The sequence below is a fragment of the Beta vulgaris genome, chromosome 3 (genome assembly GCF_026745355.1).
Source record: "Beta vulgaris subsp. vulgaris cultivar EL10 chromosome 3, EL10.2, whole genome shotgun sequence".
Taxonomy (NCBI): domain Eukaryota; kingdom Viridiplantae; phylum Streptophyta; class Magnoliopsida; order Caryophyllales; family Amaranthaceae; genus Beta; species Beta vulgaris.
In genome coordinates, this window is record NC_079204.1 from 45,767,434 (window position 1) to 45,792,571 (window position 25,138).

At 36.8% G+C, this 25,138-nt stretch overlaps 1 protein-coding gene across 1 annotated transcript; it reads right to left on the reverse strand.

Annotated features, from left to right (window-relative positions):
• Positions 1 to 1,347: 1,347 nt before the first annotated feature.
• Positions 1,348 to 2,727, reverse strand: LOC104906769 (ethylene-responsive transcription factor ERN1). Its single transcript, XM_010695569.3, has one exon. The coding sequence runs from the start codon at positions 2,667 to 2,669 to the stop codon at positions 1,686 to 1,688; it is 984 nt and encodes a 327-aa protein (XP_010693871.2). The 5' UTR covers positions 2,670 to 2,727; the 3' UTR covers positions 1,348 to 1,685.
• Between the last annotated feature and the right edge of the window lie 22,411 nt (positions 2,728 to 25,138).

Here is a 25,138-nt window from a genome sequence, read left to right on the forward strand (position 1 = left end):
TGCATTTAATTCGAAATGGGGGAAGTACCATTTATATATATAAAAGAACATAAACTTTTTTCAAGAACTTTCCTATTTAAAAAAAGAACACACGACTAAAAATTAAAGAACATGTAAATCTACATTTATAAAACAACATAGATTTTAATGGAAAGAACATATAGTAAATGAATATTTACGCTTAAGGTAAAAGAACATATACCTTTTAAATTTAAATTTGAAAAAAGAATATTTAGTTGCAAAATTTAAGGAAACAAATAACAACAATTTTTTAAAATTATAGACTTTTAAAACGATAAAACGACGTAGTTTATAAGAGGGGTGCACCATGCTCTACATGTACTTGGGTGCATGTTCTCATTTGTGCTCTTTTTCTCTTTAATGCAATTATTATCTATTGAAACAAAATAAAAAGCTCCACATACAATTTGTATTTATATAAACTTTAAAAATACTCCCTACGTTTTAAAATACTTGCTACACTTTTCTAAAATGAAATTGTTACAATACTTGCTACATACTACTTTACACACATAAAAGTACAAATCTATCTTCATCTATCTATACTAATATATTAAAAGGCGTTCCTACTTCCTAAACAAGGAACTGTGTCATTTGGCGCTATCCCCTAGAGTTTTTATTCCATGTAAACACATACAATAAAAAAAATTAGAACATGCATGTTGTAAAATTTGATCCCATGATTTCAATTAAGCTTATATATTAGAGCCCTAACCACTAAACCAAATGATATTTGATGTTATGACTTCAAATTAAAATACTTATAAATGAAAACTATAATTATCCAGGACATAACACGGGCCTAAAAATTAATTTAATATTAAAATATGTGATGGGGACCATTTCTTGGATTTAAAAAGCGATTTACCCATACTTCACTGGTTTTATATAATGTGTATTTTTCACTATAACAAGTACGTAAAAACAGAGGAAGTACAATTTGTCAAAATAATAGATAATCTTGTAAGTCATGCGCCCATCCTATAAATTATTTAAAAAAAGTTAGTTATATACTTCCTCCATTTCATATTACTTGAAACATCTTTCTAACACACTTGGCAACACATAACATTTAATCATTAATATCTCTAATTCCTTATTAATTTTTTTTTAAAAAAATTGATATTTTGAAATTATGTGTCGAGATGAATATAACAAGATCTGGCATGATTATATTTTTTCTTACGTCAAATTCGAAAAAGATATTCAAATTAGAGTAAATAAATAGTGTAAAAGTCAAAATATTTCAAGTATTTCGAAACGAAAGCATTAAACAATAAATAATGTGTACATTATATAGATATCATGAATTCATGATACATTAAAACCACGCAGGAGATAGGAGAGGACATATTCCATCTCTCATAAAGCTCCTCATCAATATTCTAATTAAGTTTCCAACTGGTAACTCGGACTCTATTTATTTATTCCTACAACTAAATTAATGAGTTTGACATCATTTTTTTTAGATGACAATGAAAGAAGAAAAAGGGAAAGCAACTAAGACACATAATAGTAATACATAAAAATAAGATCAAAACCAAAGAGTTTTTCTTCTTTTCACTCTTGGCTTTCACCCCTCTCAGCAAATAAGCTGAGGTGATTGATTAATCAATCAGGGAACTAGAGGACATGCATATAAATATAAAAGCGTAAAAAGTGTATTACATTGAGCAAAATGACGAGCAAAGAGGAGGAAGATCCCAAAATGCATCAACAGGATCATGAAGAAAATCTATATACTCATGCATCATCCCATGACTAGAAGCTGCATACATGGATGTTGAGATCTCCTTCTCCATTTGCATTTTCGCCGCCTCCGAAAATATTAATTCACCACCCGTAGCTGGAGGAGCTACTACATTATTCTCTGGAAATTCCTCGTGACTAAGGCTTAAAGGTAAGCTAAGGTTGAAGTGACCATAACCCTCAGGCATACCACATTGGGACGACATAGAAGAATAATCACCCAACTCATAGCTTCCAACAAAACCACTGAATTGTGGCCTATATACATCACCATAAACCCTATTTTCTTGTAAACTTTGGGTTTGAGAACAAAAATTATCAAGATTTTTATACCTAAAATTACCATTATGATGGATTATACTAGCCAAGTTAAAATTTTGACTAGATAAGGTAGTGCTAGTGTTTGGAGGAACAGCAATTGTATTGGTATTAGTTGAGGGTATTACTAAAGGGTTATTAGGAATAACATGATCATGATCATGTTCATCATTTGAGATTTGGGACTCTAATTTTTTATTCTTGAGGAGGTTTTTGATCCTAGAAGCAAGAGGAGAGTTGGGAGAAACATGTGTAACAACAAAATTTGTTCTAGTGTTTGAGCCTCTAAGTAGGCATGCGGCTTCATCGTAGGCACGCGCAGCTGCCTCAGCGGTCTCAAAGGTTCCGAGCCACATACGTATCTTTTGTGTTGTATCTTTGATCTCGGCTACCCACCGCCCGCTTGGCCTTTGCCTTACCCCTACAAATTTGTTGTTTTTATGGCCATTGCTTGATGATCTCTTTGATCTTCCTTTGAGTTTTGTTGTGTTGTTTATTGGGATACTCTTTACATTTTTTGTTGACATTTTCTCTATGAGTTGGTGTTTGAGGTTGTGGTTTTGTTGGAATTGGATATTCATGAGGAATGAAAATTAGTTAGTAGGGGGTTGAACATAGGAAGGGAACATTGTAGCTAGGGATGAATTTAAAGGGGTGATAAAAATGGAGGGAATAGGCTTGGTCTAATATTGATGTATTGTTATTATTACTGTATTAGTGGAGGACGTGTCAACATGTCTTTCTTTCGTTAGCTAATGAAATTGTACACTTTGTGAAGGTATATTCAATTTTATTTAAAGAGAAGATATGCTAAGTTGACTACTAAATTCAATTCGATATCATTTTTTGGTTTAGACTAATTGTTTTATAAAGAATGATGTGTTACTGGTAAAGATGTCTTTGTCCTAATCTAAGTGAGATTACTAAGTTACCCTTCAGCTACCATAAACAAGGTCAAATGATTGTAGTATAATGTCATCCCACTCTAGAATATTAGTACTCCGCTTGTACCAGAAGAGATCATCTCTGGGGACCATAAGTATTCATGTAATTAGTATGATTTGCAAGGTTTTAGATATAGGCTTAAATCACTTAATATAGTAACTTTTTTAGTATTGTATGAATTGTACATAGAGCTGTTAAAATTGACCTGATTCGAAAACCGACTTGAAACCAAGTAATACCCGGTAGGATCCAAAAGGATGATCAAGCAACTTGACTCAAAATCAATCAAACATACGAGTTGATCTAAGAATTCAATATGCCAATGAGATTCGACACAAAATACCCGATGAGTAAAGACTCAAACCAAACTCGCACTCGTGGTGATCGAATTTCAAATTTAACCCGGTACCACTCCCATTTGACCAAATCCCAATTTAATTTGATTAAGACACGCATTAATTTGTTCTTAAAAAAATTTGTTTCTAACACGAGAAATTTCAATCTGACTTGTTAATTGGCTCGATCTAATTTAAATCCGAATTTTATTGAGTTAGATTGATTTCTACTCAACCAGCCAACAAAAATTTAAATTCTTATAAAACTTTGAGCTACTATCCTACTTTAAAACTATGATCAATGGCATTGTTCTTCTACGTATAACCATATGAATATATACAATGATGCAATAAGTTAAGTAATAATTATAAAACTAGTTTCCAATTTACAAAACATCATAATCATTAACAAAAGTTATTAATGTTTCACTCTGCATGTCAACATTATTGAACCAAACCCAAAGCTAACCCAATCCAAATTATATTAGAAATAATAATATACTTTAATACTTCTAGCTAGGACCATGATATGTTTTGAATTGGAAAGGCTTTCACTATCTATGAACCAACCCATGTTTAGAAGCTTGAACAATTACTTGAAAGCTTGAAACTTGAAAGGTTTTCCACTGCAACAATCGGCTAATTCCAATTTCCAAGTAAGGGCATGTTCATGATCCTTTTTTATAAGATTACTCGCTCAACTAATTAAAGTGGTATAAAAACATGGTTGCTAAATGCAGTCATTCATCCATGCGTCCATCTTTATATTCATCTATGGACTTGTTCTATTCACCTCATTTTTAATCCTTATCAGAAAAATAAGTTGAGATAAGTTTAGATAAGTTGAATGGAACACGCCTATATGTCCAGTTGATGTATTTAATCGATGAAAGATTAAACTTAGGTTGTTGAGCCAAGATGAAGTGTGTGGGAGAGTTGCCCATCTATTTGGGATCAAAGGAAGAGAGCTAGAAGCGAATCCTGGAGATAAAAGGAAGGGGTCTAGTAATGGGTTTCAAGGTGGAAATAAGCGTCAAAAGACTAATGGGGGATTCAAGCAAGGAAAAGATGAAAAAAGCAATGGGAATAACAACAATCATAGTCAATCTGAAAATGAAAAGTCTATGAGAGTCTAGTACTGCAAAAGATGTCCAAGAAACCACCCAGGGAATGACTGTGAAGGAAATCTGGTAACCCAACCCAGCAAGACTTTACGTCAGCGAGACTTGTAGGATTTGTTAGAAGTTAGGCCATAGAGACTAGAGAGTATGAGTGCTTCCAGAAAGACTTTACGTCAGCAAATCCTAACCCAACCCAGAATAAGGGAGGTAATGGGAACAAAGGACTCCAACAACAATCAGTGACCAATAATTGTGTTCCTCCTAAGAATGGGAATGGAGGAGACAATTAGGCTAAGGAAAATAATCAAGATCGAGTTTTTGTCATGAGCAATCGTGAGGCTGAAGGGACTGCAAGCATAGTGACTAGTACTTTCTTTATCTCTTCTATTCTAGTTAAGATTTTATTTGGATCATGAGCTTCTCACTCTTTTATTTCCGAAACCTTAGTGAAAAATTTTCAGTTGGAAAAACCCGAACTTATAAGCATGGATATAATCATACCTTTTGGAGATGTCGTTAATGCTTCTAAATTATATAGAGATGTTTTAGTGACTATCGTAAGGATATAATTTCCTTCATACTTAATTGAATTGGAATTAGATGACTTAGATGTTCTTTTGGGAATGGATTGGATGGAAAAATTAAAAGCCCAAATAGACTGCAGAGCCCAAAATGTGACCTTGAAAGGCCCAAAAAGAGTCAAAGTAACCTACAGAAAAATCAGTCAGAAGCTCAGTCCAAGAATGATTTCTGCTATGCAACTCAAGACCTGTATAAGAAAGGTATCCATTATATTCGTGTAGTTTATAAAAGTTGGAAGTAGAAGGAGAAAAGATGAGGAATATTCATGTAGTTAATGAATTTCAGGATGTCTTTCTAGAAGAAATCCATGGAATGCCTCCAATAAGGGAGGTGGAGTTCCCCCATAGACTTAGTGCCTGGAACTGGCCCAATATCTAAAGCACCACATCGTATGGCTCCAGTTGAAATGAATGAGCTTAAGACCCAATTAGAAGAGTTATTAGAAAAGGGCTACATAAGGCTTAGTGTATCTCCATGGGGTGCGCCTGTATTGTTTGTAAAGAAGAAGGATGGTAGTCTAAGGTTGTGCATCGACTAGTTAAACCAAGTGACCATCAAGAATAAGTATCCTCTCCCAAGGATCGATGATTTGTTTGACCAGCTGAAAGAAGCTGGAATTTTCTCTAAGATTGACTTAAGGTCAGGGTATCATCAGTCAAGAATTGCTGACAAGGAAACTGCTAAGACCGCTTTTAGGACGCGTTATGGCCATTATGAGTTTACAGTAACGCCTTTTGAATTAACTAATGCCCCGGCAGTATTTATGGATCTCATGCACCGAATTTTTAAGTCATACTTAGACCAATTTGTGGTAATTTTTATAGGTGATATACTTTTACTCTAAGAATAAATAAGAGCATGAGAAACATCTCCGAATAATTTTGTCAACTCTCCAACAGAAGCAATTGTATGCAAAGTTTTCGAACTGTGAGTTTTGGTTGGAAAAAAGTGGCATTTCTAGGCCACATCATTTCTTAGGAGGGTGTTACCGGTGATCCAGCAAAGATCGAAGTCGTTAGTTAATGGCCTATTCCGAAGAATGTGATTGATATAAGAAGTTTTCTAGGTCTGGCAGGTTACTAGAGACATTTTGTTAAGGATTTCCCAAAATAGCCCGACCCGTGAACAACCTTATGAAGAAAGAGTCCAAGTTTATTTGGTGCCTAGAATGTGAGAAACACTTCACCATCCTAAAAGAAAGGCCTAACCACAGCCCCTGTGTTATCCTTACCTGATGGAAGTGATACTTATGAAGTACATAGTGATGCACCTAAACATGGTCTAGGGTGTGTTTTAATGCAAAATAGGAGAGTCATTTCTTATGCATCAAGGCAACTGAAGCCATATGAAGTCAACTACCCTACTCATGAACTACAGTTAGCCGCAATAATTTTTGCTTTAAAGATTTTGCGTCATTATTTGTATGTATAGGGTGACATGTAAGATATATATAGATCAAAAAAGTTTGAAATACATTACCCAAAAGGATTTGAATATAAGGCAAAGGAGATTGTTAGAATTCGTAAAAGACTATGATTTGGATATCCAATACCATGAAGGAAATGCTAATGTAGTGGCAGATGCCTTGAGTAGGAAGTCCAGTCATACCTTAAGTACTATGGTGGTGGCAGATCAACTGTGTTTAGGCTTTCAGAAGATGAATCTGGAAGTTATGAAATATGGAGAAGTAAAGAAAATGTTTAGTGCATTGACCATTCAACCCTCTATGTTTGATCAAATTAGGGAATGAAGCTCAATTGAAAGACGAAAAGATGAAAAATATAAAAGAGAAGGTGAGGGAGGGTCATGCTGGAGACTTCGAAATTCATGAAGATGGAAGTTTAAGAATGGAAGGAAGGTGGTGTATACCCGAAGCTTGCGTAGATTTGAAATTGAAAATCATGGAAGAAGGCCATAATTCTCCATATTCAATGCACCCAGGTGGTGATAAGTTGTATAAGAATTTAAAGAATATTTTTTGGTAGGCTCGTATGAAGTTGGACATAGTTGTCAAAAGGTGAAGAGTGAATATAAAAGACCCCAAGGGAAAGTCCAACCTTTAGATGTGCTAGGATGGAAGTGGGATTCTATTTCGATGGATTTCGTTGTTGCTTTACCCAAGGGTAAATCTATCTTGGAATGATATGATATGGGTAATTGTCGATAGATTGACCAAGTTTGTAGTGTTCATACCTATGAAGGCAACATGGTCGATGGACTAATTAGCTAAGGCCTACTTAAAGCATGTGTTGAGACTACATGGAGTACCGAAAAATATTGTGTCTGATCGAGATTCTAGATTTTTGTCTAACAGAAGCTACAACAAACCTTTGGTCCGAAGCTATTAATGAGTATTGCTTTTCACCCAGCCACCGATGGTCAGACTGAAAGGACCATAAAAACGATAGAAGATATGTTCAGAGCTTGTGTCATGGAATATCAGGGTTCATGGGAAGATCATCTAGATCTGATAGAGCTCTCCTACAACAACATTTATCATTCAAGTATAGGCATGACACCATTCGAGGTTTTGTATGGTAGGAAATGTAGAAGCCCATTATGTTGGAATGATATAAGTGAAACAATTATACTTGGGCCTCAATTGATTGAAGAGACCGAGAAACAAGTTAAGATAATCCAAGGAAAGATTAAGACAACCCAAGATCGTCAGAAAAGCTTCGCGGATCTGAAGCGTAGGGAAGAAGAATATGAAGTGGGCGAAAAAGTGCTTTTAAAAGTTTCACCAATAAAGAGTGTGATGAGGTTTGAAAAGAAAGGAAAGCTCATCCAAAATTTTATAGGCCCATATGAGATATTGGATATAGTTGGAAAGGCGACCTATTGACTAGCCCTACCCACTGAATTAAGTTGTGTTCATAATGTGTTCCATATATCTCAGTTGAGCCGGTATATCCTAGATAAATCGCATGTGTTGCAACCTGAAACAGTTTAAATTGATGAGAACTTGTCTTATGAAGAAAGGCCTATTAAGATTTTAGACAGTAAGGTTAGAAGTACCCGGAATAAGGATGTTAAAATCGTTAAGGTGCTTTGGTCTAATCAGAAATCTGAAGAAGCAACATGGGAAGCAGAGGCTGAGATGCGAAAAGTTGTTTGCAAAGGTTAGTAGTAGAGTTACGAGGGCGTAACTCCTTTTAAGGGGAGTAGGATGCGATAGAGTTTCGTACATTGACTTAGAACCCTATTTTTTGACCTTTTTTTGACATTTTTTATGTTATTAAGTGAGCCAACTTATTTTATAGAAAGTTTGTGGTATATGTGAATTACATGCTTTATTTTTGCTTGCTTGCTTTAAGTTTCGAGGAAGAAACTTCTTTTAAGGGGGGTAGTCTGTAATACTCCGTATTTTTAGTAAGTTATTAATTATAGTTTTTAAAAGGGTTTTATTTATCAAAAAGGTTTATTATTAATTATAAAGATTTTAAATAGACTTTTATAATATATTATGGGTTTTTCAAATAGATTCTAGTGCAAATTAAACATTGGACCTAAGCTTATAAATTATATGTAATCCCCCGTAATTTTATGGATTTTATAAATATATTTTAGTATGTATATATATTTATATTTAAACATAATTGAGTTTTAAATGAATTATTTATTTAAAGAAGGTTGACTATTTTAAAAGTCAAAAGAAATTATTTTGAGGATTGAAGGAAGTTAAAAATATTTATTTAGGCATGCTTTGAAAAAGGTTGAAATACTAAGTTGATTTAGAAAAGATGTCTAAGTGAGCTTGAGGAACCCAAAATTCTAAATAGATTAGGAAAAAGGAGTTATATTGATGTTAGTAGTTCTAATTCATATATCATATTCATCATCAAACTTTATTTGAGCTCAATCTCCTTTTCCTAAGCCCAAAAGGAAAGCCTCTTTATAAATACCTTAATACCCAATTATTTTACCACACAAGATTTATTTACTCCCTCCTCACATTCAAAGTTTTCGGCCAGCCCTTATTCTCTCTCTCCTCACGATTTTTCTTTCTCTCTCTCTCAAATTTTTTCTTCTTCAAGTAACATTTATCCTTCAACAAGAAACGTCACAACACCTTCACAATCACCAAGCATTGCGTCGCTGCTGCTGTCGTGTCTCCCTAATTCTGGCGCTTCATTGTTCTTCTTCTTGGTTCTTTGATTTGTTGGTTAATTTCTTTTCTTCTTCCTCAAGTTTTCATTAAAGACTATGTTTTTATGCTTTATTTTAGTACCTCATAATTATTGACTTTAATTTATTGTTTTAATAAATAATCTTGATTCATATATATTATATATTAAAAGAATAAAATTTCAGATTTGTTTATTATTTTTAGATTGAAGTTTTGATCATCAAAGCATGGATTTTTCGGGTGTTAATTATTAGAAAATCGTAGTATCATATTATAAACTATGAGATTGTTTTAAATTATGAATTTAAGTATGTTTACATATGTTTAAAGAGGATTTTATAATTTTATAAGTTGCTGGAATTTTAGAAAAGGCTTTAATAATGGAGTTTTAAGGATTTTAATTACTAGTATGGTAGTACTATGCTAGGAATTAAAAGTAATTGAAGTTTTGATAGTAAAAGCAACTTTTGAATCGTTTAAAGTAGATTTTAAATATTTTAAAGTTATTGTATTTTATTTAGAGTATTGATGTTAGTTTATATTGGTTATCCTAAGTGGAGAATACTCAGTAGGTGACTTATAAAGAATTAAAGGTGGCCTATCGACTAGTTTACACAAGGTACGTAAATACCTATGTGTTATGTGCTATGTGATATAGTATCATGATTTAAGAAGGAAAAGTTGTAGTATCATGTATAGGAACTTTATAAGTTCATATGTGATTTCTAGTATGATTGGATTTTACGTGTTTTATGCTTGTGTGCAAGCATGTTAATTATGAGATTGATTATGAGTTAACGATTGTCATGTTTGTATGGAATTATTGATGCAAGCATGTGGATGGGAACTTTATTTATTAATTCACACGGGGGAATTAATATATTATTGAGATTGAATCATGTTTATTCATGTGTTCTCTTACAAGTATTATTTTCACTACTTTATAAGGATTGTGGGCCTTATCTGGTAAGTTGACAAGTTATGCCTTTGAAAGGTAAGATTGATTGTTGGCTAGGTTCAACAAAGTAAGAAAGATTGAGTTTAAAGGAAAGTAATCTTGGATTGTAAGTTGTGTGGTCACTTATTAAATCCTAAGATAAAAGAGAAGTTCAGTTGTGAATGGTTGACTTGATATTTCTGTTTTACTTGTGTGTGTGTGTCTTAACAAGTAATAATTTGTAAATAACGTAAAGTGTAACGAGGGTAGTTATAGACTTTAGACTGGTGCACGTCTAGAGTTGGACATTTAGGAGTTGGGGTACATGGTGAGCGTGCTATGACTTATTCTGGGAGATGGATTGATCATTATCCCTATTATTTTTCAAAGGTTCCTCGATATCGCAGGTGATTCTGAAATACGAAGTAGCGCCTGTATTTCGTCTTCCTAGGTGAAGGCAAGAGTAGATAAGACAACTCAAGTCCAGTAACTATTCCATCAAAGTAATAAAAATATGTTTAAAGTTTAGTTCAGTAGAAGTTATCTGCAGAATGTTATATTGTTATACTATTATTTATCCCTGCATGTTATTTATTAGTATCATGTTAGAAATGTTTATGTAATACTATGTAGTACTCAGCTTTGCTGATTACGTGCTTTGTTTGTGATTGTTGATCATGACTTTGCCTTATTGATCCTGTGATGACCCATTTTGGTGAGCAGATTCTTTATAGCATTGACATTTACAGGTTTGCAGATGTTGCATCATTGGGAATCTGAAAATGGAGAGCTTGTGTAATATAGTATATTATATTTTCTGCATTAGTAGAAATATATTATATTAAGTTTGATATGAGTAGACATTCATAGAATGTTTGATTTTAAGTACTCATTTACTTATTTATTATAATAAAGTATGAAGTTTAGTTATATGTTTTCCGCTGCAAAATTCTGAATAAGTCGATACGTTATCACACGGGCGATAATGCTTTGGTAATTCTCTATGTTTTATATTGAAAAGGTATTTCTGAAAAGAAAGAATTATTGGGGTGTTACATTGTAATTCAAGTAGTTAGTTTAGTAGTTGGAGATTTTTCTTAAAAGAAAAATCTGAAAATATTTACAAAAAAATGAGATAAGACTTAAAAAAAAAAGGACAAAGATTTACAAAAAAAAAAAGGAAAAAAAATTTATTTCGTGTCGACTGGTAACCCTAATTCCGCACTTGATGAAACTAACCCTAACTCCTCATTATCTTCCCTCTGGTGAAACCCCACACAGCCATACTCTATCTTCTCTCTCCTCTGATGAAACCATGAAACCCTAACTCCATCTCTCTTCCCTCTCCTACTCCTCTTTACTCTTTCATCCTCCAATCTCCTCTTCTTCGATCTACACACTCTAACTAAAGCGCACATAGCCTAGAAGAGGAGACTTTAACTAATAGTTCTTCTCCAAAAAACATACTATCTCTCCTCTCTCTAGCATTTCCTCTCTCTCGAAAATCTAGGTCTAGGATTTGCCGTCGATTCCCCCCCCCCCAATTTTACATTGTTCTCCACTCAAATTTAGGCTAAAAAATTTAGATATATATTGATGAAAACTCGAAGAATCTTCGAATTCAAAAAATCTTCGAATTTGCCGAAAAAGATCGAAGAATCTTCGAATTCGGCGAAAAAGATCGAAGAAAGCATGCACATTAGCAACAACACAAGCAGCGCCATGATCAACTGATTTTCTCTTTTCTAGGGTTTCCACAATCTCTCCGAAATTTCCGCTCTTAATAATCTTCAATGTCGTCGTCGAAGCCATGGCTTCAGCTTGCTCCGTCGTACACGCCATTACTAGACTCATTTTGGGACTCCGATGAAGACGCTCCCGGTCCTCGTCGTGGTTGCTTCATCTTCGGGCAGATCTAGTTTTTTTAATTTTGTAAATTTTTTGTTGTTTAGGATTCTTGTAATTTTGTTTTTTTTCTGTTTTTTTAGTTCAAATCTCCTCTTTTCCTATTTTCATGATTTCCATTTTTTAGAATCCTTGTAATTTTCATGCATATCTCCATTTTTTCTACTTCACCTTCACCTAGATCTTCATTAAAACTTGATTCGTTTGATTTCAATTTTTTCATTTTTTAATCCTTCAATTTATTTCGTTTGTATAATATATCATATTTTGTAATTCCTTCTGTTATAATATGTCGTATTTAATTTGCAGATCTGATTTTTTTTTAATTTTAATCTAATTTGTTATTGTATAATATTCCTTAGTCATTTCTTTGTTAAATTTATCTTTGTATAATTATGTTGTGCGTGTGATAAACTTCCACTTTATGTGTGATAAACTTCCACTTTATGCGTGATAATATTTGTATAAGTAGCTACAGCGACAAGACAAGAATTAGAAAATGCAAAAAAAGTAAATTAATATTGTGGGGCCTTAACTGATCCGGTTTTGGGTGAAAACTGGATCAGTTACCCCATTAACTGATCCGATTTTCACCTAAAACCGCACCAGCTAATGGGTTAACTAATCTAGTTTTAGGGAAACTGGATCAGATAACAGGAAAACTAATTTGGTCTTCGATCGGGGAAGTTGAATTTTGTCAATCGCTCCAGACCAAAAACCGGATCTGTAAGGCCTATTTTGACTGGAGCGTTTGAACTTTTTTTCACTAGTGTTTAAGTCAATTTTAAATTAGGAGTTAACTCTTTTTGTGTAGGTAGAAGGTCGATATTAGCTTAATGTTGTAGTGGAATGTCATTTATAATTTGAGTAAATTAGTTTGAGTTTTTGGTTAAATTTTGGTAAAAATTTGATTATGAATTGACATAATTTGTAATTATTAAAATTGCACTTTAAAAAATCAGGGGTCCGGCTTTTAAGATTAGAACAGGGCCTCTAAATGGTTTAAGATGACCCTACTCTAACTCTTCGTTTCGCTGCTGAATAGGTTAGTCCACGCACATCTGATCCCCCTGTTATAAAATTTATTACCTTTGTTGGCACTTGTGACTTAGGACGTCCGCCTTCTTCCTTCCCAGTATTGGCACCAATCATGGCTTTAGACTTCTCGGTCATTATATCTTTCAAATATCCATTCCGAAGAAGATATATTCCTTCCTTCCTTAGCACTACATATTCGTCAGTGGTATGCCCAATGTACCCATGGAGCTCACACCATTTGCTTGAATCCTTCCTTTCATTTGGTTTGTACGACTTCTTTGGCCATCTTGCTTCCAAAGTTTTCCAAATGATCTTCTAGCCCCTTCACCCCTATACTGAAAATATACTCGCTAATTCTCGGGGGAAGATTAGGGTCTTCTTGTCATCTTACAACATTAGCCCTGGAACCCTTCTCCTCTAGGGTACGGCTTCGGTCTTTCATCCCTTCGTCTCTGCGAGTAAACCTTTCGACTGTAGTCAGTACTCCTTTTATCTCACGTACGCTAGAGCCTTAGTTTTCACATCTTCGAAGGTTGAATGGCGATATTTAGTCAGTTCTCTGTACAATTCTGAATCAGTCAGGAGTCCCCTATGAAACACTACTTCTCCTACGATCAGGACATCTGGAGTAACGATTTCCATCTTCTCTTTCAAGAACCTGCTTAAATATTCTCGTAATGTTTCTCTAGGATTTTGAATAATTCGAAAGAGGTCTCTCGACTGCTTCTGTAATATCCTGCTACTTGCAAATTGTATGTTGAAAAGATCCACCAACTCCAAAAAAAGTACCTATCCTCCCATTTGGTAAATTGATGAACCAATGGAGGGCCGGTCCAGTCAAGGTTGTCCCAAATCCCTTGACACAAATAGGACTCCCTCAGCACATTGTGGACCGGGGCCATCACAATTCTTTGTTTATACTAATTGATGTATATGTCGGGTCAGACGTCCCATTATACAACTACAATGGAGGTACCTAGCACTTCTTGGGAATTTCCATCAATGCAATGTGGTTGACAAAAGGCGAATCAACATAACTTCGTAGAGATCATGGCCTACATCTGCGCTAACTCCCTGCAGAGGAGATCCACTAACTCCGTTTGCTCCATCGATCAGATTCCCAGAAATTGCATCGTCCCTGAAAGATAAGGGTTAGTAGCATAACTCAACTTTTGGTTACTTACTTGATATCCATTTGGTGGGTGATTGAACACTGGCACGTTCTAGAAGGTATTCTCTCCTTCCGTCATTGACGTTATGACACTTTTCGCCACGGTTGTCATAGGTTCAGAGTTGAACGAAATTCCCAGCAATGGAACAGCGATGACCGGCTGAATACCCCTCCTAGGTGATTATGAGCATGCTGACATGTCGTTGGTGTCACTGAAGCAGTTTGACTTTGCCTCATCCACATTGGCAAACTTGTCCCAACTATTCACGTCATGGGTGGAATGTATCTCTGATTCACACTTGTGAAGACAAGCATCTGATCTCCCTTGACGTATGGAAAGTCATTGGCGTCTAAAGTTGTGACTAGAAAATTTGACTTGTTGGAGTTCATATCATGCTGAACGGCATTGATGTCCTCGAAAGGGGAGTTTTGGTAACGGTATTTCATTGTCCCAACTCCAAGGACAAGTTTAACCCTATTGGGACTTCTTTTGCTCGCATTGTCATGGGCGTTAACATAGTACCCATGTCGCGTTGTGTTGCAATGTTTGAAAGATTTCTTCGTGTATGATGCCCTCCGGTGGCGGTTGTAAGTACTATTGACTATCAATCTAGGAAGTAATAGAAAACAATACTAGAACAACAAATAACAAAGCAAGAAAGAACACACAAGAACTTTTACATGGAAACCCAAGAACTGGGGGAAAAACCACGAATATGCACTAGGAATCAATGAACGTTCAAGAAAGATTACAAAAGCGCTCCTAGAACTCTCTCTAGCTTTCTCTCTCTTGAATATGTGAATAATTGATGAATTTTACTGTAGGATACAATAATAGACGTATTAGGGCATCCTATTTATACCCCCTTCGGGAAAAATGCGTTTTCGTAACAAAACCGGCCCAAACTACCAACCACCTGACCGGGTCGGGCGAGACCTGCCCGATCAGGCACTTAATGCCAAGCCAAAACCGCTCTCGGGCTCGATCGGGGAAAGCACGTCCGCCCAATGCCATCGGGCGATGCTCAAAACAACCCAGCTCTTGTTTTCGTTACGGGCCCGATCGAGCGGCCTTGCCCAATCGGATCGGGCGAAGTCCTTCTTCAGCATTTTGACGTTTTCCCTTCTACACAACCTCATCTCCACACCCATACACCTCCATGAGCTCCATATTAATCAATATACCCAATAATGTCCAACTTGGAGATAGGTGTAAGTGAAGAAAACTTCATACCTTCATCATCCTCTCATTCATCTCAACTCCTAAGCATCACCTTCGCTAACAATCAACGAAGGCCAACTAAGGTCCTGCACAACCTTAGTTTGTCACAACTTACACTTTTAGTCAGCATATCTGTTGGATTCTTAGCACCCAAGACTTTCTCCAGACTCAACTCATTCTCCTCTACTAAACTCCTGATGTAGTGAAAGCGGCTAAGAATGTGCTTAGTTCTACAATGATACATGGGATTCTTAGCCAAATGCACTACACTTTGACTATCACTATAAAGTATCACCTTTTCCTGTTTAATACCCATCTCCTCAAGAAAATCGATAAGCCATACCATCTCCTTACCTGCCTCCGACATAGCCACATACTCAGACTCTGTAGTAGACAAAGTGATACACTTCTGTAACTTGGACATCCAGCTCACTGCAGTACCTCCTACACTAGAGACATATCCAGACGTACTTATGCTTGTATCGATATCTCCACTGAGATCAGCATCAACATAACCTTCAAGATTTACTCCCTTTTGCCAGAAGCAAAGCCCCATACTTGAAGTGCCCTTCAAGCACCATAGTAACCACTTTACAGCATCCCAATGTTTCTCACCTGGATTAGAAACAAATCTACCAATAACTCCCACTGCAAAAGCAATGTCTAGCCGTGTGCACACCATGGCATACATTAAGCTACCAACAGCTGAAGCATAGGGAACAATGGCCATCCGCTCCTTTTCTGCTTTTGTAGTTGGTGAATGCTCCCTTGTCAATTTGAGATCGCTAGGAAGAGGCGAGTATTTGGGTTTTGCATCCCCTACATTAATCCTCTTCAGTACCTTAAAAATATAATCCTCCTGAGACAACTTCCACATACTAGTAGACTTGTCCCTGAAAATCTTCATGCTTAAGATTTGTGTAGATTCACCCAAATCCTTCATCTCAAATACATGTGACAACTTTCCCTTCACATTGTTTATCACCTCCATGCTCGTACTAGCAATCAGCATATCATCAACATACAGGAGTAAGTAAACATAAACATTTACATACCTCTGAAAATAACAACAATGATCACTATTAGCTCTTTTGAACCCACTGCTACACATGAACGTGTCAAACTTTATGTACCACTGTCTAGGAGCCTGCTTCAATCCATATAAGCTCCTCTTGAGCTTAGACACTAAGTTCTCCTTACCCTAAACTTTAAAGCCATTCGGTTGCTTCATGTAGATCTCCTCATCCAGATCACCATGTAGAAACGCGGTCTTAACATCCATCTGTTCTAAGAACAAATTTTCAGCAGCAACAATAGCCAACAAGATATGAATAGTAGTTGACTTCACAACGGGTGCAAATATTTCGTTATAATCTATTCCCTCCTTTTGTAGGAACCCCTTTACTACCAATCTCGCCTTATACCTGACACTTCCATCAAGCTCTTTCTTCAATCAGAAGATCCACTTGTTGCTAAGTGCTCTCATACCTGCAGGCAATGCAGACAACTCCTATGTATGATTCTTTTTTCCAGGGACTGCATCTCATCTTTCATGGCTAGCTCCCACTTAGATGAGTCAGTCGAGTTTATTGCTTCCCTATATGATTCTGGTTCACCTGCATTAGTTAGTAGCAAATAAAACATAAAAGGTGAATATCGAATAGGTTTTTTGGACACCCTTGCAGATTTTCTCAAGTCATCTTGAGAGACTATTCTCCCTGTTCTAGGACTAGAGCCTCTTGGTTGTGTGCTAGCAGCACCCTCTAAATTACTTGGCTGTGAGATATCTGACTCATCTGAATCAGACCCTACAGGAGTGTGAGCTTCATCTCTATGTTGCTCAACCCGTTCTGGAACAATGACATCCCTTCCATCAATGCCTCCAATCTCCACACACTCCTTCTCATGTACTCCCACTATCTCAGTAATATCATATTTATCACCATACACATCCTTATACAGCTTAGTCTCATCAAAAGTAACATCACAGTGTCTCAAAAATCTTCCTACCTTTAGGTTCCCAACATCGATACCCATACTTCTCAGAACCATACCCAATGAAGTAACATTTAACAGCTTTTGTGTCTAACTTGTCACGTTTTTCAGACTGAACATAAGCAACACAACCAAATAGTTTTAGAAAAGAAAGATTTACCTCCTTTCCACTCCAAACCTCCTCTAGCAACCTGAACTTTAATGGAACTGATGGTGCTCTATTGATCAGATAAGCTGATATACTAACTGAATCTGCCCAGAACGTCTTTGGTAGCCCTGCATGCAATCTCATACTTCTAGCCCTCTTAGTCAGTGTCCTGTTCATTCTCTCCGCAACTCCATTATGTCGACGTTTCCCTGGAACAGTCCTCTTCAGAATGATGTCGTTCTCTTCACAGAGTTTTGTATACTCTGCCAATTCATACTCACCTCTATTATCAGACTTAATACACTTAATCTTCTTTCTAGTCTGATTCTCAACCTCAACTTTCCATTTCTTGAAGGTTTCATGAAGCTCAGATTTCTTCTTCATGAAATAGACCCATAACTTCCTGATGTGATCGTCATCAATGAAAGTAACAAAATACTGTGAGGCTCCAAGGGATTTGACTGTGGAAGGACCCCACAAATCAGTGTGTACCAATTCTAGTTTCTCAGATTTCAACTCTTTCTTAGCTTTTGTGAAAGTAACCTTTTTCTGCTTGCCATGAACACATCTCTCACAAAATTCCACATCAACTGATTTAAAGCCTGACAACTTACCACTCGAAACTAAAATTTTCATCCCTTTCTTACTCATGTGACCAAGTCTAGTATGCCATAACTTGGTCTTGTCCACTGTAGCTGCAACAATCATGTCTGTACACCCTACAATTGTGTATAAAGTTCTCATATTAGTACCTCTAGCTAAGATCATGGAACCTTTGGTCATTTTCCACTTTCCCTCACAAAACACCGTTTTGTAGCCACAAGAGTCCAATTGACTCACAGAAATCAAATTCTTTGCTAGGCCTGGAATGTACCTAACATCATGCAGTTTTAGTGTCCCTCCATTAGTGGTCTTGACCACCACATCTCCCTTCCCCATAATATATATCCAAGGTCTTATCATCAGTAAGATAGACCTTTCCTAACTTCTTTGCCTTGAAGTCATGAAATAGCTCCCTCATGGGTGAAGAGTGAAACGATGCCCTCGAATCTAGGATCCATGACTCTATAGGACTATCAACACTCAAAATTAGTGCCTCCTCAACCTCATTTGATGCAGAAAACATCGAAGAGGTTTCACTATCCTCCTGTTTCTTACTGTGGTCAGATTTTCCACCCTTTTTATTGGGATGTAGACAATCCCTCTTTGGATGACCCTTTTCACCACAATTCCAACAGGTAAAACAAGTCCTACCCTTTGACTTACTTTGACCCCTTGAATTTGATTTTCCCTGAAAATTCTTCCCTTTTCCTTTTTGTTTTCCCCTCCCTCTACCCTCTGCATTGTATGCTCCGGATGATTCTCCACTCTCCTTTCTTCTAATGCTCTCACTCAAAATCAGATCACGGATAACATCATATACTAGTTTTTCTTTACCAGGAGAATTACTAACAGAAGTTACAACAGTTTCCCAAGCAGTAGGTAAGGAGGACAGCAAAATTAGGGCTTTCACATCATCCTCAAAGATAATATCAAGCGAAGATAATTGACTTATTATTGAATTAAATTCATTAATATGTTCAGCAGCAAAACTACCATTGTTCATCTCTGAATCAAATAAACGGCGCATCAGATATACCTTATTCATTGCCGAGGGATTCTCATACATATCTAACAGTGCTTTGATTAATCTCATCGTTGTTTTGATATCCTTGACATTGAACGCCACAGTCCGAGCAAATGTCAACCGCACGACCGCTAGTGCTTGCCGATCGAGTACCTTCCACTTAGCCTCTTCAATGTCATCTGGCTTTGCAGACAGGGGTTGATACAGACACAACAAGAATGTTAGGGTTTAGCGTCCGACAAAATTGGACGGTAAAAATGCGGACTCGGACGCTAAACTAATTAGCGTCCGATAACGGACGCTAAAAAGCTGACGCAAAACACCTGGTCGCTAATGGCTAGCTTAGCGTCCGCTGGACGGACGCTAAAGTTTAGCGACCGTTTCTGAACGCGTAACGTCCGCTTCCATTTCTGACGCCAATTCGCGTCTGTTTGTAGAGGCGGACGCTAATTAGCGTCGGCTTCGGCGGACGCAAATTACCGTCCGCACCCCAGACGGACGCTAGTTGGCGTCGGCTAGACGGACGCTAACTGGTACACTACGGACGCTAATTCCTCTACCTTTCTATGGGTCCAACGACTTTTAGCGGACGTTAAGCTCCAATGGCGGACGCTAATTTCTTCTTTTTTTTTATAATAATTGTAATTGAATAGTTTTTATCCTGTTTCGTTTTCCAATCAAATATATACTCAAGCTGTCCGCTAATGCGCCGAATTCTGCACTAATGTCCTGTTTGCATTATATATAAATTCATAAATACACTAATATAAATTCATACATACATAAAAATAAGTTAACGGTTTTAACTAAATTATATGTTTTCACGTTCCGAAATATAAACAAGATAGATAGTGCAAGCTAATGTAGGATCCTAAGTCGCACACGCATCACCACCGCCGGTGGGGGGGTCTCGAGGCCCGGTAGGGGGGAATGAACCACCACACTGGCTCATCATCTAGCTGTATGTCTCCATAGTGGCCCTCATCTGCGTCAGGTACTCATCATACACCCTGCGATCCTCCTCTCTCTCCTTTTGCCTGGCGATGCGTTCCTCTTCTATCACCTTCTGCATCCGCTCACGTTCTCTTTGCATCTCGGCTCTCTCTTCCTCAAACTTCGCAGACAACTGAGAATACATGGAAGGAGTGCAACTGGAGGACGAACTACCTCCTCCCCTCGAAGACCTCTCAAAATAGAGGTCTGTACTCGTCCCCAAATCTAGATTCTTCTGATATAGGAAGTCTTCAATTTTCATCTTCCATATCCAAAATCTATTCCATCAAACTTCTCAATTCTGATGTTTGCATCCTCAATTATTAATTAATTCTAGATCTAGATAATAAACCAACCTAACTCTTGATATCACTTGTAAGTTCTATTGACTATCAATCTAGGAAGTAATAGCAAATAATACTAGAACAACAAATAACAAAGCAAGAAAGAACACACAAAAACGTTTACGTGGAAACCCAAGAACTGGGAGAAAAACCACGAATATGCACTAGGAATCAATGAATGTTCAAGAAAGATTACAAAAGCACTCCAAGAACTCTCTTTCTCTAGCTTTCCCTCTCTTGAATTTGTGAATACTTGATGAATAATATTGTATATAGGATACAATAATAGACGTATTAGGGCATCCTATTTATACCCCCTTCGGGAAAAACGCGTTTTCGTAACAAAACCGGCCCAAAATATCAACCGCCTGATCGCGTCGGGAGAGACCCGCCCGATCGGGCACTTAATACCAAGCCAAAGCTGCTCTCGAGCCCGACTGGGCGAAACACGCCCGTGTCGTTGTTCGTTGTCTCGCCCGATCGGGCGATGCTCAAAACAACCCAGCTCTTGCTTTCGTTGCGGGCTCGATCGGGCGAAGTCCTTCTTCAGTATTTTGGCGTTTTCCCTTTTACGCAACCTCATCTCCACACCCATACACCTCCATGAGCTCCATATTAATCAATATACCCAACAACAATTGAGATTGCTGACGACACTTGTGAACGTAAAGTGTCATTCTCTCGCTGTAATAATGTGATCTTCTCGTTCATCATCTCCGCTGCTCGCGCGATGCTATGGTCGACTTCTTTCACTGAGAATGACTGGTCACCTAACATTTTTCAAGGCTCTTAAACTTCTAGTCGATACACTTTGACTCTCCATAACAGGTTTTGGCTAGAGGCCCCACGGTGGGTGCTAAATTGTTTAACCAATTTTCGTCAAAAGACAAGCAACTAAGAATTCGTATGATGACTCTAAGCATATCTAGAGTGCAAGAGATAGAAAGCAAATAACTTGCTTATTGTTTTAAATGTTGTGAGTGTGTTATTGTTGTAAATCATATGTAAGTCTATTATGTATACAATTTTTCGGCTCTTTATCTTATATACACAAGAGGCCATAATTAACGTATATCTTATTATCCGCTCTTTATGATATTACTCAATATATAACCGTCCCTTATTTTACGTATGACACGACTTATTCTGGCCCAACGGTCCCTTGGATCTTCCCTTGGTCTAGATCGACCCATATTTCTCAACCCTCTACTTGCGACGGCCCAATTCCCATAAGACCTCAGGCCCAATGTTTCTCCCGTTCAAATATTTGGCTCAATAGCGACCTAGATACCTAGATTCAATAAAGTGATCACTAAAATTAGACCTCATTTCTTGAAAAAACAACCTTTAATTTATCATGTTTGTCTTTTTATGCAAAGTAGATGTTTGTATTGGCATGCTCAAGCCTACGCAAATGAGCTTCGGGATAGTGTGTTTTTAGCACATCATTTTTTCACCACAAGGCAAGTTCAAGGAAGCGATATAATACAATCTCAGGCCTTATGAATGATGATGGAATGGGGAGTGGCGCACAAGCAAGGAGGATTGGGAGAACTTTGTGTCACCTACTTTGGCTCGTTATTTACATCTGAAAATTTTGTGTGACTTTGAGTAAGCAATGGAAGGCTTGAGTGGTCGAGGTTGCGGAAGAAATGAATAATGGTTCCAATTCGGAGCCTACAGATGTTAGAAATTAAAGAAGCCTTGTTCCAAATGCACCCCAACAAAGCTCCAGGGTTTGTTGGTTTGCACGCTTCATTTTTAAAAAAGTTTTGGCAAGTTGTGGGTGGTGATATTATTATGTTTATGAAGCATCGGTGGCATGGATTATTGATTTTAATGACACAAACAAAACTTGTGTTGTCTTGATCCCAAAATGTGAAAATCTAAAACGTATTGCGGAATTCAGACCCGTAAGTTGTTGCAATGTCCTATATAAAATTGTTTTGAAGACTTTGGCTAATAATTTAAACTCGTTTTTGCGTAAATTTATTTCATTAATTCAAAGTGCTTTATATCGAAAAGATTAATCATTAATAACGTAGTGATAGCCTTCGAAATCTTTCATGCCATGAAGAGGATAGTGGAAGGAATGGATGAGTTTGTTGCTTTAAAGCCGGATATGAAAAAAGCATATGACAGAGTTGAGTAGTTAATCTTGGAGAAAGTGATGTATAAATTGGGGTTCTATGATAGTTGGGTGAGTAGGGTTATGGATTGTTTATCGAGTGTCTCCTTTGCTTTCAAGATTAATGAAAGGATTTCTCGTTCTATTATTCCTTCTAGAGGCCTCCAACAAAGTGATCCCATCTCTCCTTAATTATTTTTTATTGTTGCTAATGCTTTTTCTACTTTGATTACTAAAGAAGCTCGGGAGAAATAAAGCCAAGGAGCAAAAATTTGTAATGGTGTCACATTTATTTTTTACAGAGGACAACTGACATTATCAGCAAATACGAAAGAGCATCTTTACGAAGTGTCAATCTTTGGTTTGTAGTAAAAGTGTGGATAATATTCAGCGACATAATATTTTGGCGACTTTAGCAGTTAAGGAAGTGGAGAGACATGAAAAGTACCTGGGACTATCTATTATCATTGGGAGATCAAAAAAAGGCATTTTTTGCTTCACTAAAGGAGATGATGTAAGAAATTGCAAGATTAGAAGGAGAAGTTGTAATCTAAGCCCGGGAAAAAAAATCTCACTAAAGTTGCTCCTAAGCTATTCCCACATATATGATGAGTGTTTCTAAAATCCTAGATGGACAACTTGATGTACTCCACTCCATGATTGCTTGTTTTGTTATGGGGGTCGAATGATACAACTAGAAAGATGCATTGACACTCTTAGGAAGCTCTTTATAAACCGAAAGCCATGGGAGGTTAAGGCTCTAGGGACCTTAAAGTGTGTAAATAATAATCTGAACTAGCCGAGGAAATATGGCACCTTCACTCATACTCTACAACCTTCCTTCACACAATTCTGATCTTAAGGCCCGTTATTTCAAGCATTCACCGGTTCTTGAGGCGGCACAGGGATTTGATCCTAGTTACTCGTGGAAGAGTTATGGGGATCGAAAGTAGTTCTTCTTGAGGGGCTCAAATGGAGGATCGGTAATGGTTCTAGAATTACGGTGTAGAATTGTGGGTAGAGCCGATTGTATTGACCAATATGAAAGAAATTGGGATGTGAACGTTTTGAAGGAAAATTTTGTTGTTGAGGAAAATTCTCCAAATTCTCCAAATTCCTCTTCCCATAAAACCAATGTGTGACATTTTGTATTGGCACACGATCAAGTCGGCCTACTGGCTGGGTATCTAGGGCTAAGAACAAGCGACATACACAAAAAATGCGGAGCTATAACATTTAGTTTGGAGTTTGGATAGCCCTCCAACTACTTTATTTGACAAGCTTGCAAGGGGAGTATGGCGGTGAAAGAGGTCCTCTATCAGTGTCACGTTATTGTAGATGAATTTTGCACTTGATGTGGTGTTCAAGTGGAGTCGATCAATCATCTCTTCGAATTTGATATGACAAGACTAGCGTGGGAGGATAGTCCATATGCTACCTAGCTAATCCCCGGTGGGCTGTTTTCCGTCTAAACTTCGGTGGTGGGCGAGTAAAATGGGGATTGGTGAATCCATAAGATGATGACAATATCATGGGTTTTTTGGTTATTTTGTAATAAACTCGTATATGTCCAAGAGATGCTCAACATGTCCCTCACTATAGCTGGATTTATGAGACTTGTGAAGGATTATGGAGTTTACTCTTCTAGAGTGTTTTCCTCTCCTTCCCATGGCAATGGACATTCTTTGGGTGCGTTCTATTCAACTTATTGGACCTGAACTTATTGGAACTTATCTGAACTGAACTTATTGAACCTGAACTGAACTTATTGGAACTTATTAAACCTGATTGGACCTGATTGGACCTGATTCAATTATTGGACCTGATTGAACCTGATTGGAATTTATTAGACCTGATTGAACCTGATTGACCTTATTAGACCTTATTGGAACTTATTGACCCTGATTGAAACTTATTAGACCTTATTGAACCTGATTGAAACTTATTAGACCTTATTGGACCTGATTGAATATTATTTGACCTTATTAGACAAAAACATTGACCATGAATAACATAAATATTACCACTAATGTAAATACTACCCCTCAAAATTTTTTATGGAATAATTATTATTATAATTCGTCCTTTAAAAAATAATGATTATTAATTATCTCTTATGATAATTAATTTAACAAAAAATTACTATTTATATATTTGCCTATACATAACTTTCATCACTAATATATCCAATAGTGTTGTTTTAATTTTATAAAACACTAGTAGAAAATCAAAAAATTAATTTTATAAAATACTAGTAGTTACTAATTTAAGCTGAGCAAAAGGCAGTGAACTTTCATTGTAAAGGGCTTGATTATGGGCCTGATTCTCCTTTTCCTAATCAATGAAAATAAGCTGAACATTTATTGCTAACAACAACTCCTTCATTCATTTCTTCAGCTTTCTTCACCTTTCATTTATTTGAAATTCTAA

What these genes read in the sequence shown, in the direction of transcription:
- LOC104906769 (XM_010695569.3), bottom strand. Translation starts at nt 2,669, where the DNA reads ATGAATATCCAATTCCAACAAAACCACAACCTCAAACACCAACTCATA.